This window comes from Caretta caretta, chromosome 2 (assembly GCF_965140235.1).
Source record: "Caretta caretta isolate rCarCar2 chromosome 2, rCarCar1.hap1, whole genome shotgun sequence".
NCBI classification, from domain to species: Eukaryota; Metazoa; Chordata; order Testudines; family Cheloniidae; genus Caretta; species Caretta caretta.
The window spans coordinates 207,428,239-207,446,872 of record NC_134207.1 but is presented as its reverse complement, the minus strand read 5'-3'; the positions used below and the strand labels follow the sequence as shown (position 1 = coordinate 207,446,872).

The 18,634-nt window shown below is 37.9% G+C and overlaps 2 protein-coding genes across 2 annotated transcripts; both read right to left on the bottom strand.

Moving 5' to 3' along the window:
* Positions 1 to 3,356: 3,356 nt before the first annotated feature.
* On the bottom strand, positions 3,357 to 6,825 carry HOXA10 (homeobox A10). The gene is made up of 2 exons (XM_048838452.2): positions 5,932 to 6,825; positions 3,357 to 4,773 (listed from the first exon to the last, which is right to left on the bottom strand). The coding sequence occupies exons 1-2, from the start codon at positions 6,752 to 6,754 to the stop codon at positions 4,499 to 4,501; spliced, it is 1,098 nt and encodes a 365-aa protein (XP_048694409.1). The 5' UTR covers positions 6,755 to 6,825; the 3' UTR covers positions 3,357 to 4,498.
* An 8,150-nt stretch (positions 6,826 to 14,975) lies between these two features.
* On the bottom strand, positions 14,976 to 18,634 carry HOXA11 (homeobox A11). The gene is made up of 2 exons (XM_048837135.2): positions 17,825 to 18,634; positions 14,976 to 16,344 (listed from the first exon to the last, which is right to left on the bottom strand). Exons 1-2 carry the CDS (start codon positions 18,504 to 18,506, stop codon positions 16,112 to 16,114), a joined length of 915 nt encoding a protein of 304 aa, XP_048693092.1. The 5' UTR covers positions 18,507 to 18,634; the 3' UTR covers positions 14,976 to 16,111.

Sequence of the window (18,634 nt, the reverse complement as noted above, 5' to 3'; positions counted from 1 at the left end):
AAACCATTTTTTAAAATGCAAATAAAGGTCTATATACTCCTTAGAGCTTCTTTTTTTTTCATGCATGTACTGACATACCGCAATAGAAAAACAAGTCTATGTCTATTACTGAAAGACGGAACTCCACGTCATTTGTATTTATTATTGAGTCAACTGGGGTGAAATGTGATTGCAGAACTTCCTTTTTCCATTAAGAAAAATAATCTTAACTCCAGGAGTCCTGGATGTTTGTGTTAGAATTTGGGTTCTGAAGCTGCAGCGTGTTTCATTTTTGATTACTCACACATACACAGAATGCAAAAGAATATGGGTTAAACACCCTATGTATTCCGAAAATTGCTCGCTGCAGGATTAAAGGAGCATTAGGAAACTTAAAAACACCTGGAGTTACAATAATAATAAATAACGCTATTTTCAGGTAGGTTTCTGACTAAAACACTCAGTATGATCTCCTTTCTCCCCCCCCCCCCTTTATGGTGAGTTTTTCTTTAATCAATTTTAAATTCTAATATCTACTGAAATTATTAATTTAGTATAGTTTGCATCACAAATAATTTTAAACTATAGGAAACATAATCTCGTAGACAGATAGTCACCACCAGAAAAAGTTAATATAAAATTCGCCTGTGTATATGGTATCTCGGGATATTTAGAAAAGGAACATTTTATCTGTAGAAATTTTAAAAAATGGTTCTGTCCTCCGTATCTGTATAATCACAACAGTAAAGCTGCAATTTAGATGCGATTTTTAAACCCAGTGTAACGGAAAGGATATTGCTATTTTTAACTGAAGGGAAATAGTAAATGCAATTTATCTACTAATGCACTGTAACGCTTGCATATACGCTATCGCATTTGGATAAACAGGAATTTTCAGTCTTGACTGAATGGAAATTGCTGGATCGCCTCTTAAATAACTTATTTCCATTTAAAACTAACCAGTTCCAGAAATTTTATAATGGAAATTTGTATAGAACTTGGGATAAGTTCTCATGAAATTAGAATTATACATTAAAAATTTTAAATAAAGCAGAGGCAAGCCTATGTACACACACTATAACTTGGTAGATCGATCGATAGATAGATAGACTATGCTATATATATATATACATATACATATATACATACATACATACGTATACATCGCCATACATACAGCGTGTATACAGACATATACACTCAGAGTCATATGTCTGCAATTTAAAGGTTTGACGCTTTCTTTGTAAATGCATCCCTTCATATGAGAATCTAATTATAACACATCTACATAATCAGTGAAAATCCAATTTCCAGGCTATTTTTATTCACTGTAGCCTATCTGAGCCCTGAATAGTTTAAAAACGAATGATCAAAAAGGATATTCAATTTTCAAATACTTCCCAGGTCCTTGCAGCCAGAAGAAATCTTGATCATGTACGTTAAGGATAAATGTTGTGCCTGTGATCTAAACAAGGGCTGCAGCTCCTATTTCTGTTTGGTCTATGTACACAATAGCCGGCAGCCCTAGATCCCCTGCACAAGGCCCAATGAGGTCGCTGTTGCTCATTCAGCCTCAATGGAATGTCGGCGCCTGGACACACTGTAATAATGATCGTAACCGAGGCCTTGTGAGCTATAGGGAAATGGGTTTTGGCTGATTTTAAATCACTTCTAGTTACCGGTTCACCTCCGGTAAGGTACTTTTGTGTAATTTATGATTAATCCCTGGACATATGTAGAAGCAGATTTAGATTTTAGGAACACTCAAGGCAGAGATGGACACGGAATAACACAACAGTGTGCAGGCAAAAATTTTTTAAAAAAGTGACACAATGACATAAAATATCTTAACAAAAAAAAACGAGACTCTGTCTCTGGTCTGGTTGCAATCGGTCCCTTTGTTTACTTAAATTGACGCTACGTTACAGGGACTCGGGATAACAGAGTGTATGAATATTGCCACGCAATTAAACTGTAACGCAATTTAAAAATCCAATCCCCCCCAAAAATAAAATAAAAACAGAACAAATGCTGAGCAGAATGTAAAGCGCACCTGACCTTGAATGGAGTCTACAAGATACATTAAAAAATTCCATAAGCAAGCAGGCTTACTCAAGAACTAGCTAACCTTGAAGAACTCCCCAAGATTTTCCCCTTGGCTGTTTATTGGGAAGTGAATGAAGCCTTCGTTGTAGATAGGAAACAATGGCATTGGGACTTGACGCCTACAGATAGCTTCAGCTGTAAGATTTCTTCGGTAGTAAGCCAACTCGCACTATTATACCTGGTGATGATTTCAACTGAAGTAATTAAGGCAGTTTCGTGCTGCAGAGAGAAAGGTGGAGCCCCAACAACATGAAACTACCTAAATCACAGAACAGTTCTCAGTGTTCTAATTATTACGCTCCCCATAGCCGTGTTCCTTACGCAAGGATCCCGCTATAAAAATAAAACCAGAAATGTGACCAAAACATTCCACCTCCCCTCGTTCCCCCACAGCCTACACCGGTCACCGACTCCAATCTGGATAGGATTCTTTAAAATGTGTGTGTGGGGGGGGGGGGAGGGAGATAATCTCTTGTGAGTTTTTCTTCTAATTCTCCATGCACATGAAAAAGTGAAGAAAAGCCGTGCGCGGTAATGGTACATCATAAAAAGCTAAAGACTCGCCATAAGCCCGGGATAAGTCTATCTCTCTCTCTCTCCTCCCCCCCCCACCCCCGCCCAAAAGAAAGAATTAGCTGTAGCCCTTATTCAGGCCCCATATTTTGTTTCGCCCTAGTGCAAAACTCTTTAATACTTAAACATGCAGCAAGAAAAGAGAAAGCATTTTAAATAAGCCCGACAACATGCAGCCAGGTAGAAAGGCAGAGGATACTGATGTGTAAATATGGCTAGAACCTGTTTGATAAGAAGAACAAGACCTTAATAATACCCTCATTTACATGTGCTCACCTTTATGATTTTCTTCTGAGCCATCTGCTAAAGCTAGATTTTTCACCGTCCTTTGGAGTCAAAGACGTCAGCATATTTCAAGGTGTTTTATTTTTCCAAAAAAATAAAAAATAAAATAAAAAATCAATACGCTACACTCAAGAAATAGTAATTTGCTTCCTCTGTCTATGCAGCTCCTCACTCAACTGAAACCACTCGTCCAAGACAGCAACAATCCAGATATACTAGCAAGTCATAAAACTGAACAAAAGCCGACAAACCTTACTGCACCATTGCTATATGGCCCAGACAAATTACGACCGTCTAGGTAATATTTAAATAGATTCCTAAAGTAATTGCAGGGTGTTTAGGCAACTATTCCTGTTGTAAAAGTTCTTGAAGACATAAAGTAGAACCTGAGGATAAACAGTCACAAAAAGAGGTAAAATTAAAAGGATTCATTCCACTTCTTTTATTCTTCTATGAGAACATAAACATCGTCTTTTCACGCACAGCAGCATTACAATATTAATTTATTCCGATTTAAGGTAAGTACTAGATAGAGCTAGAACTAACATTTATAATAATGATAGAATGCATTTGCTTAAACCAGTACCGTCATTTTTATAATAATAGACATTTATACATATCTGTATTTATATCCCCCCCCTTTTTTTGCACCTACACGTTTGACCTTTTTAATGCATGTAACTTCACAGTATAAAGGATAGACGGACACATTCTCCCTCGCTCTTTGGCTCAGCAAGTCCTTCTGATGTTCAATGAACTTAGCTAGCAAAAGGGACTATTTTTTTTCTCAAGACGGGGGGGATTGTTGTGTGCTTGTCATGCGTTACCAGCGGTAACGTCATTTATAGACAAAAATCCACTAATTCCACATATTTAAGCAAAACTACATTATGGTCAATATCTACACCAGACAGAGTGGGTGAAATTCAGAGGTAAGTGTAATAATTTAGTCCATAAGCAACACGAGATCTTTTATATCCTTAAAGAGAAGAGGTCTCATTTTCCTGGCCAATTTTAAAGCTTCAGATACTGGTTGTTACGTTAAAGGAAAAGAAAAAGAAAACAGAGCCTAACACCAGTTCCCCCGAAGCCCTTCTTTTAAAGTATGCCTGCATTTAATTATTGGAACTCCTGCCATGGGGGGGGGGGAGTTTAAGTCCCTTTACATAGAACTATGGTAAGGCTTCAGTTATTCGTTATTAAGCTACACACGGTCCACATATACCCTTTATCGTTTAAAATTGAAACTCGCCTTTAACCGGGTTTGCTTACTTTTTCAAGTGGAAAAAAATATTTGCAGCTCTTGAACTCATATGTCTCTGTTTCATGGTTAAAGAAGCAAATAACATCAAGGCAATTGTAATGGAACAAGGGCGGCACACACACAGAATTTTATTCATCATTATGGCTCCCCCCGCCCCAGAAATAGCTATAAAGAAGTTATGGACACACTGAGAATGTATAAAATCCTTAATCCATACAGGTGCAGATTACTAAAGCCTAGGAAAATGATACTGGCTCTTTAAACCATAAAAAAAATGTGTTAATAGGTTTATCAAGAAAAATTAAAGTTGGCTGTGAGCTCCCGAATTCTATTCTCTCTGTTCATTTTCTTCAGTTTCATTCTGCGGTTCTGAAACCAGATTTTAACTTGTCTGTCTGTTAGGTGGACTGTGCGGCTGATCTCTAGGCGACGCTCACGAGTCAGGTACATATTGAATAGAAACTCCTTTTCCAGCTCCAGAGTTTGGTGCTTGGTATAGGGGCATCGTTTCTTTCTGCCACTTTTTGCGGTTAGCCAGTTTGCTGCATTTTCTCCTTTTGAATTGCCTAGTTTTAAGAAAGTAAAAAAGGGACATTACCAGATGACACGAGGCAAAGTGGTTCCTCAAGTTGGCCCCCTGGTCATAGTTCTTATTTAGGGAGTCCTTGTGGGCACCTCAGCCTCTTGTTTAGAGTAGCTGGCGTTTCCTTTAAAAATCTAGCCTCCAAAAGCCCGCGGAGATCATTAAAACTGAATGTCTGAGTTTCCATTTTCCTAATGAAACGAACTGTTGGCTCCAACAGTGATAGAGATACGTTAGTGGTCAGTTAATTTAATGGAAGTGGCTTTTTAAATGGCTCCCCCTCCCAACCCTCGTATTGCAGTTTAGTTTATTCTTTCTGTTTTTCAAAACTGCTTCAGCAAAAAACTGCGGATTTAAACTTTATAAGCGAGCTTTGCAGCTGGAAGACAAGATGAGCTATTTCGCCTTATTTTCCTCTTAACTAGGAAGCTTCTACCCAGTTTTAAAAACAAACTAAAGTACCTTCGTAGGTGTTTGTTGCTATTATTTAGAGATTGATTTGCTAGTGGGGCAGGTGATGGTTTTGTTTTTCCTTTTTTGTTTAATAGAGCAACTGTATTATATCTAAAAAAAATCAACTGTAAAATAATCAGCAACTAAAAAGTCTGACAATATCGCCCACTAAGGTTTTATTTTTGCCAAGGGATCACAATAATAAATAATAACAGCCCTGTTATCTGTTGACGACACTGAAGGATATTCGTGGAGCATTCATCAGTCTAATTTGATAGCAGTTCATAGAAAGAACATTTCAACGCGCCAGTTATTTTGAAAAGCATTCTGGATCGTAAAATATAACTTACCCCGTTAATAGGTTTATTTATTGGCACTGCCTATTGCTTATTTTGGATGCTTTACAAACATCTATGTTATCTCTTAGGCACCCTCACATCATCTGGGAAGATGGATCTCTGTTTTTCTATATGTTCAAACCGCATGCAAGTTACGGCTTGCCCAGAGCGGAGGCTTTAACATTTAAACTATAGGATGGACGTTAATTTTTACTACATCCCCACGCCCAAATATTAAAAAGTTCAGAAGGTCAGTCTGAGCGGCGCTTCTTGCCAGCTCTGCAGGCTGCTCAATCCTCCTTTCCATTTGTGATGTAACTATCATCCTCACACGGCTTTTATTTGCTTACCTATGGGTTCTTTCTCAGGAGAGTGTTTGCTGCTTTCTGACGGAGCTGGGGAGAGTTCTTCTGCGGTCGAAGGCGAAGCCTGAGCGTCTTCCTCCCTCTGGGAGACGCAAGCCAAGGTGTTGGGGGAAGCCTCCTCGGTCTCTGTCCTCCCCGCTTCTGTTGGGACTGAAGGCAAAGATGGAGCCGCATCAAAACGAACTTGGGGCTGCGGTGTGAACTGGGAAGCAACAATTTGCCCAGCATTGTAGCTCTTGGAAGTGCCATAAGCTTGAGACAAGCGGAAGTAGCCTGGGACAGGAACCCCACTAGCGTTGCTCATGGGACAGACCTCAGCGTTTAGCCTTGGAAAAGTAGATAGATCTGTGGCAGCTGCACCTTTAGGACATTTGTCTGAATCATAGAGGCAGTAAGAGTTCTCCTCTTTAATGTTTTGAGCAAAAGAGCAGGATGTAGCCTGCTGGCTTTCAGGCTCTTCCAGGCGACAGGACCTTGGGGGCTCTAGCCAGACCTCCATCCCTGACATGTAGGGATGAGAAGTGGGGACCATGCTTTGAGCAGTACCTTCATTGCGTTTGCTCAAAACTGGGAAAAGTCCGCAGCTTTGCAGCCCATAGGACAAATCGGACGCCTGTGGCAAAAAGACACTACTGTTGGGATAGTAGCCGCCGCCGCCTCCGCCTCCTCCGCCTCCTCCTCCTCCTTCCCCTCTGCCTGAGCTGATCAAGGAGTCTACCAAAAAAGAGTTTGCAGCCGGGCTCTCTGAGCATGACATTGTTGTGGAATAATTTGGCGAAGGGAGCCGATAGCCCTTTCTGGCTGACATTTCTTGTGCAAAACATGCTGAATATGATTAGAGATACCCCCGCACCACGGCAAATGCTTACAGCCAATGGAAACCCAAGCCCTACTAGCAACCCCTCCCAGTTTGGTTTCGTATGCAGAGAGCTGGTCTCAGGTCGACCTCTGTATTTAGAATATATATGTATATTAATGTGTAATATCTATTTCCATATAGACGCACACCTAAATCTACCTATATCTATAGGTAGATATAGGGTATACGTGTATGAGGAGATACAGTTGCACACTGAAAAGTATACAACCATTTCCTACCTTATTTTAGTCTTCGCATACTTTATACTCTTCTATTATCACATTCACTGCTATAAAGTAGCAGAGCAGTCTGATGTTTATTATTACCTAACATGAAACGGTATATAAATGAACCTTTTATTATCACTTCTTTTCCTACCGTTGGGCTTTCCGGAAGTAAGGCGTGCTCGCCTCGTTGCACAGCATGTGTTTGTGATGATATTAATAAAGCCAGGAATCCCCTGTTTTTACTGCTAGTCTATGACATTTTATTTGATTGTCTACTTTTTAAAAATTGTTCTTATTTATCTCGCACCATTTGACGCTATAAAGGATTCTGGCTCCTGTAGCCTTAAATTATGAAGAAATTAGCAATTTCCAGAATAACATCTACACCAATGTGAATTACTGTAAACTAATCGGAAATGTACTAGAGATAAACATTTGTTGGCTAGAGTACTGAAGAATCAGTTAATAACTAATGCCATTGGGGCAGAACTGGTATTGTGATTGCATCTTCTCATACTATGGTTCACTTTGGATTTTCCCCTAAATCTGGTTTACATTTCAAATGAAAAGATAGACGTCACAGAAAGAATCCAAATCTACACAATGAAAATGGTTTCCCACATACCACCCGCCCTACGTGTTTATATGTTGGTAATTATGTTTTAAATTTTCTCATGTGGATGATTCGCTATGAATCTGTGAAAATGTACCGTCCATTTCCTCAGTAAAATACTAAGACAACTAATCCTGGGATATTAGACAATGCTGTACAAGCCAATATGTAATTGTAGCGGAGCCCCTAGGCAGAGCGCAGACAGACAGGCATGCAGACGGAGCGTTAGATAGACTTTCTAATGAAATAGCTGGATGATGGTTCACTTAAAGTTATATCATCTCTCATTTATGCTATTTTAAAATCATACAACTGACTTGGAGAAATTATGGTATTTTGTGCAAGGTCTATGGCTGCGTGGGATTTTTAAATATTTTTAAAGCATTCGGTGACACATTCCCGCTTAGCATATGGGTCTTCTGTGTAAAACACAAAGCTGATTCTCAGATCCTAGAAGCAAATGATCGGTTGTCTTGGCTTCCCGATGAGTACCAATAACCGTTTGAAAAATAAATATTGCTCGTTAAATCTTAATGCTCGCCTCATTCTGGCACCCAGCTCTGCCATAAAGCCAGCCGTAACCAATAAGAATGCCAAGGAAACAGTTAAAGTGGTCATTTGGCTTCCTTTCTGACCACGCTTGACTGTGTCAGTCAGAACCGGCAGGCGTTCAGCCATACACTCCTGCAGCGCATACCCTTGGCGTTCAAAGCATCTAGGAGAATATTACAAGAATAACAGTGTCAACTGTACTCTGTACATTTCCCCTCGATCTATTGATCTGTCGAGCCTCACGTGGTTTAATATTTCAGTGTTTGCCCACAACGAGGCAATTCCTTTCCACATTTTGACATTCCCCTAGACAAGTAATTTTGAAACGTACAGAAAACAGCGGGACACAAATGTTAGTTTCCACGGGCAAATTAAGCTGAAGGGGCCCTCCTAAGGTTCTTTCCCTGTCAGCTGGAAAAGCTGTGAGCTGGTAGAGGTTGTTACAACTTTGCAGTGCTCATAAAATCTTTATGGAAATGCTGCTTATTTTTCAAATGTTATCTAATGAGCATTATACCGTTGCTTACATACGACTGCCAAGCTGGACGTAATGCAGTGATCTGGGGACATCAAGCAGCCTATCGGAACCCCTCTATTTTTTTCTTTTCCTGCTGTAATATTGTGTGTATTTCCCAAACTCGACTTACCCCACATTGTGTTAATGTGTGATAGACAAACCCTTATCAGATTCCTGTGAGGGCCATATCACTGCTAACAAAATTAATACCATATAAGGAACCAGTTTATTGGCTAGTATACAGGAAGGTTATTATCAATAGGCTTAAAGTTATAAATACAGATCTAAATAAAATGAAATGTGACCCTTAATTCCACGTTCCAAAGGTATTTCTCTTCACAAATCAGGTATAAAATTTACACCGGGGGAGTCTGCTCTTGCGGCATGTTTATTTTGTATTTGCCAAATTAAATAGAAATGGATTGCAAATCTATAAACTATACTAATAGAAGGGTAACGCTTGAAATCCTTCCAAAACTGTTTTTTTTTAAATAACCAGCTAGCTTTTAAAATTAAAATTAGCTTTGGAATAAAGTGAAAAAGGATGATAGAAAAAGTATGTAAAATCCTTTTCAGCCTAAATAAAATAATTGCACATTTTATAACAAGAATTGGATTTGCCTTTTTAAAAAAAGCTAAAGCAAAGAAATCAGGGAGATGAAATACAGGACACAGACTAATCAAAGAAAGAAAACAGGTTTTAACCCAACTCTTTCTTTTATCCTTTGTAGCAAAAGATCTGCCACAGAGGGATTGTTTTTTAGCATTAGTAATGCTGATTACTTTAACCCAAAGGATAGTTATTCACGAATAACTTGCAACAGGAAACAGAAATCTATGCCCTTTATTGTTTTGTTTATAGTAATGAACAGTGTTGCTTTGATGGTCAAAGCACTTAGTCTAGATCATGAACTCAACTCTGCTGTGTATTATCTGTGCTTTCTTTAATCGCTAACAAGGCCAAGGCAAATAGTAACTAACATCATCAAACCCAGTGAAGTAAAACTAATAATGTTCACTTGATTCTTACCTATAAAAGATAATGGCCAATTTTGGATAAACTAAACTAATTTGGCATGCATCGTGTGTAGCTACTACATTTTAAACCCTTAACAATGTGTCTCTTGAAGATTAACCCCGACTTTAAAGAAATTTTGAATAATATTGTGTATTCCAAGGGACGAGAAATAGTTTCTTCTTAATTCTGTTTATATAAACAAAACCATCTGGAGGTAAATACAAATAAGCAAGTACAGTTTAATAAGCATCAAAGCAAGTAAAGTGTTGTTTGGTGGAGAATCTAAATTAATTGCATACACAGACAACGAGATCAAAATAAAACTTTATCGATTTAAGAAAAGTGTAATGGATGTATTAATAGAGTCGTTAAACTCTTTTATTTGTTACACTAAAAATTAAAATCTAAAAGAAATAAATTAAAAAGGACAGCTCACCCACATGCAAACTCTGGTTCGAAATTTTGAAATGTAGCAAGCTAAATAATGATTTATCTCTTTCTTATTTCCTAGACAAAGCAAAAGGTACAACACTGTTAATCGTCTGATGCTATTTTGTATGCTAATTAAAATATGCTTTTGTTTCTGACGTGGGAAAATTGCAATATGCTAAAATGTGAATCTTCCTGAAGTTTGTCATGGGCGTGTGTACGCCGCCTATATGAGTATATGGAGGTAGATTACATTGTATAAATCTCAAAAAACTAATGCAGTCAGTGAATACTTATTTAATATTAGAACTGTCAGTTGTCAGGACCGCGTATGTGTGCCAGATTTACTTTTCTTTCTGGATTTGGTCCAAAGTAGGCGGCTTTCAATCAGGAGGTTTAGAAACCGTGTCTATGCCAAGAAAGGTGATAAATGGCTAGCTCACTAATTTTTATCTTTACTAGAAATTGTTTCACGTTGTAAGGGACAAAATGAACCTTGGGATGTTTTAGCAGGTTATCCTTTTTGAAATTTAGGTTGCAATTTAATTTGTATTACAGCCGTCTGAAGGCCTTCTATCATCTGAATATATTTTATATTTTGTGTGCCATTTTACTAATTTTGATTAGCAATGTATTTTGCACATAACTCTGATGAGTCCTTTCCGAAGTTTAGACCCCTATGATTATTATACAGTATAAAAAATTACACCAGAACCATTTTTAAGGATTTACCTATTCACTAACCTGCGTGAGAACGCTGCCTTCTAGTGCTTTCTAACGTCTATGTAGCCCTTAACAGGGTACAGAAGTAGATATCTGACTCTTAATGTAGATTTAGGACAGACAGTAATATTAAACATTTCAAGTTATATAGCTACTGTCTTTTTTTGTGACTACCTTATCTTTAAATACAGTTTTGATGTAAAGTATAAATATCCCTTTTCGAGGTGGAGGCAACTTGAGAGCTAGCTAGCTAGATGGCTAGGTGGATATTGGCCTCATATTGCAATTTTAGACAATTAGATGAAAAGGGTGTGACAAAACATTATGAAAAACCTCCCTTAGTAGAGGAAGTGGTATCACTAGCACGCGAAATAGAAATGTGCCCATGATTAATTAACGCAAAGTAAATACTGAGCTTCTTTTAGACTCTTTCCTCCAAAACACGCTATCCCAAACCATGTGAAATAATAAACAGTTATTGTAAGAAGCAAGCTTGTTTTTTTTAAAATATTGTCCTATGACCAAGACCATCAGTAAACAATTTGTAACCAGAGGGCGCTTTAACTACTGCTGGGGTCTCTTTGATTTATTCATTTGAGTACTGAATGGGGGAAGGGAACAACAAGGAAAATATTTTATCAAATATGCTGAGCCTAATCTGAGTGGTGTAAAATAGAATTTACTAAAAGGGCTTTCGGTATTCCTCCTGCTTTATTTTGAGGTGCCTTTTTAAGCATTGACGCCTATCCGCGGAAGTAAAAAAGAGATCAAAATTCTTGTACTTTTAATGTAATATATTTGCTTAATTAATACATAGATTCTGATAGTGATCTAAAATACACTCTATAATGATTGCATGTGGGTTTTTAACAATTCACTCAACATTTCTCTAACTACTTTTTAAATGATCTTTTCGTGTAATATTGCAGACGAGGTTCATTAGTCTCTTTTTTCGATTGCATAGTATTACAGTATCAGAAAGCAAAGTGTAAGCTGTGTTTGAATCTGATATTTAAAAGCAAAGTACTCAGACTATGGTGCCATGTGTATTGAAATGTGCGGCTAAACTAGTGAATTCACATAGAGCCACACATTTTTCAAATACAGACTTACTAAAGACTCGTGGAACTGTAGAAACAGGAGAAATAACCAGAAGTAGCTGCTAAATTACACGCTGAAGATACTTTAGAGACTACATCCCAACTCATGCCTTAGAAAATGGGGATGTTTGACCTATATCCCTCTGCAACAGTGTTCTATCTGCGATAGCTAGATAGTGAATATTTTAAAGTTACTCTTATTCACACACTGACTTAATACGCAATCAAATATTTTATTCCTTGTGCAAGTGACTTTAACTAAATTGGTTAGTCTCTAAGGTGCCACAAGTACTCCTTTTCTTTTTGCGAATACAGACTAACACGGCTGTTCCTCTGAAACCTTTAACTATATGTTTACCAACATCTATTGCCAGCCGCAACTAAGAAAAGAGTAAAGTTTGCCTCAGAATAGTGACGTTTTTAAACATTGTCCTAGCCATTCCATTAAAATTTTGACCAATAAGCAAACTACGATTCAAGTCCAATAAGAACAACAAAATTACCTGTCATTTTCAATGTATGTTATCATAGCTCTATTTGACTGAAGACCCTTAGTGTTCTACACATAAATGTCAAGTTTCATATTTCCAGTGCACCTATTTGTATAATTGGAAGAAATCTACAGGATTCTTCTGAAAAATTTTCCCCATAAAGTGGATTTTTCATACTGTTAGCCAAAACTTTATTAAGTAAAAAAAATTGTCAACTAAAACTTAGAAAGTCTCTTAAATATTCTTTAATGTATTAAGTTTAACCACCAATTTTTTGGAATAGTTTTCCTCCCTATAGTTTTCCTCCAGAATGCTTAACGGAAACAAAACAAATAAAGTTCATGCAAACTTTTCAAGAACTAGTTTGATAACAGCCCATTCCATTTTAATTTCTGTACATAGGGCAGATCTAAGCACTTACCTTCATGCTTTTTCTAAACCAAAGTCAATCGGGATTAAATTTTTCAGGAATGCCTTGCGAAATGTTTAACTTCATGTGTCAAGTAAGCAATCCACCGAAGCTACTTTTGCCAACCGTAGCATAGAAAGTGCAATAATTTAACGTGCTGCTGCTAGAATGTAAAGTGAACAAAGGCCAAGATTTTTTTTCCAGGGGTTCTCTTCTCCCGCTGCGGCTTTGACATTGATCTGAAGCACGCCATCTTGTGGCAATCGAGCACCTGAGGAACAGTGACTGACTAACTCATTCAGACTCACTATTCCAATAAAAGGATGCTAGAGAAGGTGTCCAGACAAGTGTTATTCAGATCTAATTTCTATATCTAAGAAATTGCTGTAGAACCTCTCCTTAGTTTATAGCAGGGCATTCCATATATGCAAATGAACAAGTCATGGACACTTTTTATAATCACATTGTCACAGCAACACAGAGGATGTGTTTTTATTGGGTTAGAAAATCAAATCCCAACCAGAGAAACGCCATGGCTCAACTGCCTCCAGGAGTAGCCATGAATATCAGTTAATTTTTAACTAGGAAAGGAAGCTTCTTGCTAAACACTCATTGCCATTCATCTATTTCTCTCTCTCTCTCTCTCTTTCTCTCTCTCCGTCTGTATCTATCCCTCCATCTGTTTTAAAACTTTCATACTATTGTAGCATTCTAGACAAACAAACAAACAAGCAAGAAAACTGCCCCTTTCCTCCTTTTAAAAAGAAAATCCTTTGACGAGACGTTGTCTGACTGGGTGGGGGTTGTCAACCAGAGGTCCAGAGCCATTTAGCCCTTCACCTCAAGGTTATGGGTGATGTCCAAAGCAATACAGAAGTTCAAAGCCAGTAAACAATTCAGAAACAGTAAGTACTTTCTTTTCCTGATTAAGATTAGGACAAGAATTAGAGATTAAAATGCCATTCTCCATACCACAGTCTCATCTAGACATTGTTTTCCCAACTTTTGTTTTTCCCCCCTTCGAGATCAAGGACAATTTCGTACAGCCCAGTTCCACCACTCTCACACATGGAAGGCTTTTCCAAGAACACAGTGTTCTTAGGGCTCTCACTCCTTTACACACACGTTAGCTAATTTTAAACTTCGCTTTAGGGTTATGGTGATAAAATATTCCCGAACATTACTGATACTAAAAATAATTTTTAAATGGTTTGTCCAGACATGTGTGGTCTGAAATAAACAATAGATTTTTAATTCCTAAAATATAGCAAGTTATCGTCTTGTGTGTATTTTACAGCTGAGAACAAAGGAGTGATAATTACAGTGAATTACTAAACGCATTATTTTTTCCTTTTTTAAAAAACATTGAAATTTAGATTTAAATGAGCCTTGGTCTGCAAGTTTATTCACCAGTGTGAACATTGTGCTTTGGCTGATAGTGAAGGATTAGAAAAAATAGGCATGTAACTTGCACAGTCGATTTTGATTGTAAAATTTAGATTAGCTAAAACAATACACAGTAATGTAGCACCAGAATAAAAATATAAATTTCCATTTTTTTATTTCCTTGTGCGTTGTTCCATTGTATACATGCAACCAAATACTTTCGCATATTAAAAGAAAACTGTATATACATATAGATGATAGATATTGAAAACAGTGATGTAATACAAAGATATTGCATTTTGTGAACGGTGTAAAAAGAAATTACATCCATTTGGTAAGCTGATTGTTCAAAAATAATTATCACCAATTAGTTGCTTATGTGGAGAAAAAAAGGCACCCTCTCATCCCAAAGGAAAAAAATATGTAAAAAATGTATTAAAACAAAATAGGTAATGTTTTTTTTTATTTACAAGTCTTGTAAAACACTGTTCCTGTATGAAATATACATTCACGTACTCTCAACAGCAAATTGCCTTCACGATAGATTATCGTATCCTTTGTAAACTGATATAGAATTTTAAATATTTTTAATTGCATTTTTCTCGCTTTGGTTCCTGCAGGACAATATATATATTTATATATTTTATATATATATATATATGTATATGTTTAAAATAACTCCAAACAACTATCGATTCTTTGTATATGTCGCCTGAGGGACGAAGCAGAGCTCATGACATTTAAAATAGACAACAACACACGAAAACAAAATTACCATATTTACATTGTTCGGCTTCTGAATAAATTCCTTACAAGCAACCTTCTAAAGAAACAGAAGATTAAATTATTTTGGTGATTCAATATTAGTGTATTGTACAAATCCAAGTTACATTTAAGTGTTGTGTGGTATTTACCAAACTCTCGTTCTCCACAGGTATTTCCTGAAGAAAGTTTGTGCGCCAGAAGCCAGAATCTTAGTTTTCTATTTATTTTTGTCTTTTAAAACTTTGGAATTCATTTTGCCATTTTTTAACTTTTAAATATGGACATCATACTTAGTTTCTAAAGGATGGCAAGGTATAGACAGTTATTATAAATAAATCGAGAGCTAATATGACAACTGCTAAACATTTTATTTTCAGTGATTGTTTCTTTACGATATATGGCAAATTTATACCTGACATAGTTTTAAAGTAAATAATCAAGTCTTTCATATCATTCCCCCCCCCCGAACCCAATAAAACACGATTATCTCCATCACTTCGTCTGTACTATAACCTTCTTGATTGGCCTTGTAAAGGAATATGTATTTATTTTTATTTAAATCAATTAGTAATGGAGCACTGCTCTAAGGTAGAAATTCTCTTCCGAAGGAAAAAAAAAATATTTTGCGAAGCTTTATTTTGCAGTGGTCCTCAGCACGTAAACTCGACATGTAATTTCCACACACACATTCCACAGTAAAACAAAGGAACAAGATAAACAATAGTTAAACAGTGAATAGGCAAAGGTTCAGTTCCCACTTTTAATTACTGAAACCATAACAGAACGAACGGAACTGTCTATAAAGGTAAGAGGTATGAATTTTGCACTCAGAGCAAAGATTGTGGCTGGCCTGTTGGCGCTAGAAGCCATGTGTGTCAACATCAAATCGATTCCAGTTGATACGTAAATATCAAAAATTAAAAAATTAAAAGTCCAGAGTTGATTTACATTTATGTAAAATCATAGTTCTCATAGTCCCGTCAGTTACACACCTCCTTCTTAAATGTAACCCTGTGGCTTGACCTTGTCAAGGGCGAAATTTGAATTTAATCTCATTTTGAAAAACGCTATGAGTTTTAAAGTAGTGGATTAGCTGAGTAATATTGTAATCGGTCCCTGTTAATTTTTTTTTCTTTCATTCTTCTGTTTTGAAACCATATTTTTACTTGACGGTCGGTCAAATTGAGCATTCGGGAAAGCTGGAGGCGTTTCTCTTTGTTTATATAGACACTGAAGAAGAATTCTCTTTCTAATTCTCTAATCTGATATTTGGTGTATGGGCATCTCTTTTTACGGGTACGTTGTCCACCTGTGGAATGAAAAAAGGCAGAAGTGTTTGAAACTTGGTACTGGAAAAAGCTCGGTCAAGGAGCAACTATGTAAAGTGTTTTGCCTACTCCATGGGTATAACGGTTAGGTCCTATTCTACAGGCTAGCTCTTTACCTTACCGACTTTTTTGTGGGGAAAGGGTACGGAATATGCAGAGCACACACTTCTTCATGTGAAAAAGCAATGATGGCAAACAAAGGGTCACTTCGGCAACGAGGACAGGCATAATACGGAACAAGTATTAGCGTACCTTGCCTTACTGTTTGAGCCCGCACTTTTCAAAGGCTATATGCGATGCTTGGTACCGTGCAGTGACAGACTAAACAAACAGCTGCACACAGACATTTCTGTGTTAATCACCGGGTTCACTTCAGCTGACATTACCTTAGTAAACACATTTTAGTAAACACATTTTCAACCCCAGTCTTTCTCCAGACCATTACAATTCATTTTTTATTCTGTCTACAGATACTGGCTTTACATTTCCATGAATGTGTTTCCCCTCCTTTTGTAATCAGTGGAAATGGCACTGCGACTAAGGCTGCTATTAAACCATTGCATTCTGCCTCACTCCGCTGTTTTTTAAAATGCAGATATGCCGCTAGAAGGGCAATGTCTTCTCTCAGTGTGCCACCATAGGCTTAAAGCGCAGAACGCAGAGTGGTTCTGTTTGGAAGGTTTTCAAGGTTCAAAAGCTCTTTAAATTAAATATTGGTCTTATCCCTTTTTTTAAAAAAAAAAACCCTTCCCTTTCTGGTACAGGCCACTGTAGAGGTATTTTTCAAAGTTGTTTACTTGCTTTGCCTTTTAAAAAACACATATAAAAATCAGACTTTGACAGATTGAATAACAATTGTAAGTAACAGACTGTTGGACAGAAGGCAACACGTAATTGCCATAATGCCTAAGTAAAATGGCTTCCTTTAGACAAAAAGGCCAGCTTTAGGTTAATTTGTTTCTTTTAATATATTGCTACAGTTCAGGCGGCTACTTTATCTGCTGAACGCTATGCTAGTGCAATCGTTAACATGGTGATGGCTTTGAATTCAGACCCTAACTAGACTTCTGGTGCAACACATGGCTTTTATAAAATCACTGGATTACCTTGATATCAAAGGAGTCAGGATCCCTTTTTGGTGACTTTACAGGCACAAACGTACGTTATTATATTTTCAAGAGTTGACCACAGAGCCCCTTTTTTATTATTATTAAAAAAAAAAAAAAAAAGGAAGGAGAACGCTTTTTTTAAGGCATCCATTGGCCGGTGGGTATTTCACGGCCAATTTCAGCACTAAACACGTGATCTTGCCTTTTATAACAAAGTTTTGTTGGGGGAAATCTAAAGGCCCTTCATAAACCTTGTATGCTTATAAAACAGCATATAAAAATTTAACAGCGGTGGTGCGCTAGATTTCAAACTCCCATTCATAAAGCGCTTGGGCGCTGCCTTTATACGTACTGGAGCTGCTGGATTTCTCCTCATTGTTGCCGGAAGATGACTCCGGGCTGCTGCTGCTCTCTGTCCTCCTCCGCCTCTCCTTCTCCTCCGCCGCTGCCGCTGCCGCCTCTCTGCCGCAGCCGCCTGCCGAACTTGAAGTTGCAGGAGCTGTCGGAGGCATTTTCTCGCCATTCTTGTCTCCCGAATAGTCCGCTGAGGACAGGTTTTCCGTGGTGCCATACGCCGTCTCGAAAAACTGATCGAAAGCCTGGGGCAGGACCCCGTTCCTCCCCACCGTGCTATAGAAATTGGAAGAGACGTTGGTGGTGGGGTGGTAGACGTTTGCTGTGTTTTTGCCGAACATCTCGCCCATGCTAGCCGTGTTGGTGGCAGGCAGGCAGTCTCTGTGCATGATCTCCTCTGCTGAGTAGCAGTGGGGCAGATTGTTCCTGGGGTGCCATTTACTGGAGGGGTCAATGGCATACTCCCTGAAGGTAACTTCTCTCACAGGTTGGACCTGGGGTAGGTTGGAAGAGTAGGAGTATGTCATAGGGCGAGAAGACGGGGTCTGGGGCAAAAAAGAAGGGAGGCTGGAGAAATCAGGACCCGAGACGTAGTAAGTACAACTTGGCAAATACATGTTAGAGGAACAAGGAACACGCTCATCAAAATCCATCATTAGGCTACCTCGGGTTCTCCGCATTAGCTGAGCTTAACATGATTCTCTAATGCAGCTGCCTCTTTGAAGCAGATCCGTGAAGTAAGAAATTTGGAGACGTAAGCTGACGTGGAAATCTATCCCCATCCTTAGCAGGGAGGTGCTGGTCATGT

Coding starts and splice junctions, on each gene's coding strand:
- HOXA10 (XM_048838452.2), bottom strand. CDS start 6,754: ATGTCAGCCAGAAAGGGCTATCGGCTCCCTTCGCCAAATTATTCCACA. Junction 4,774..5,931: donor TCCTGAGAAAGAACCCATAG/GTAAGCAAATAA, acceptor TCTTAAAACTAG/GCAATTCAAAAGGAGAAAAT.
- HOXA11 (XM_048837135.2), bottom strand. CDS start 18,506: ATGCGGAGAACCCGAGGTAGCCTAATGATGGATTTTGATGAGCGTGTT. Junction 16,345..17,824: donor GGAGAAATCCAGCAGCTCCA/GTACGTATAAAG, acceptor TTCATTCCACAG/GTGGACAACGTACCCGTAAA.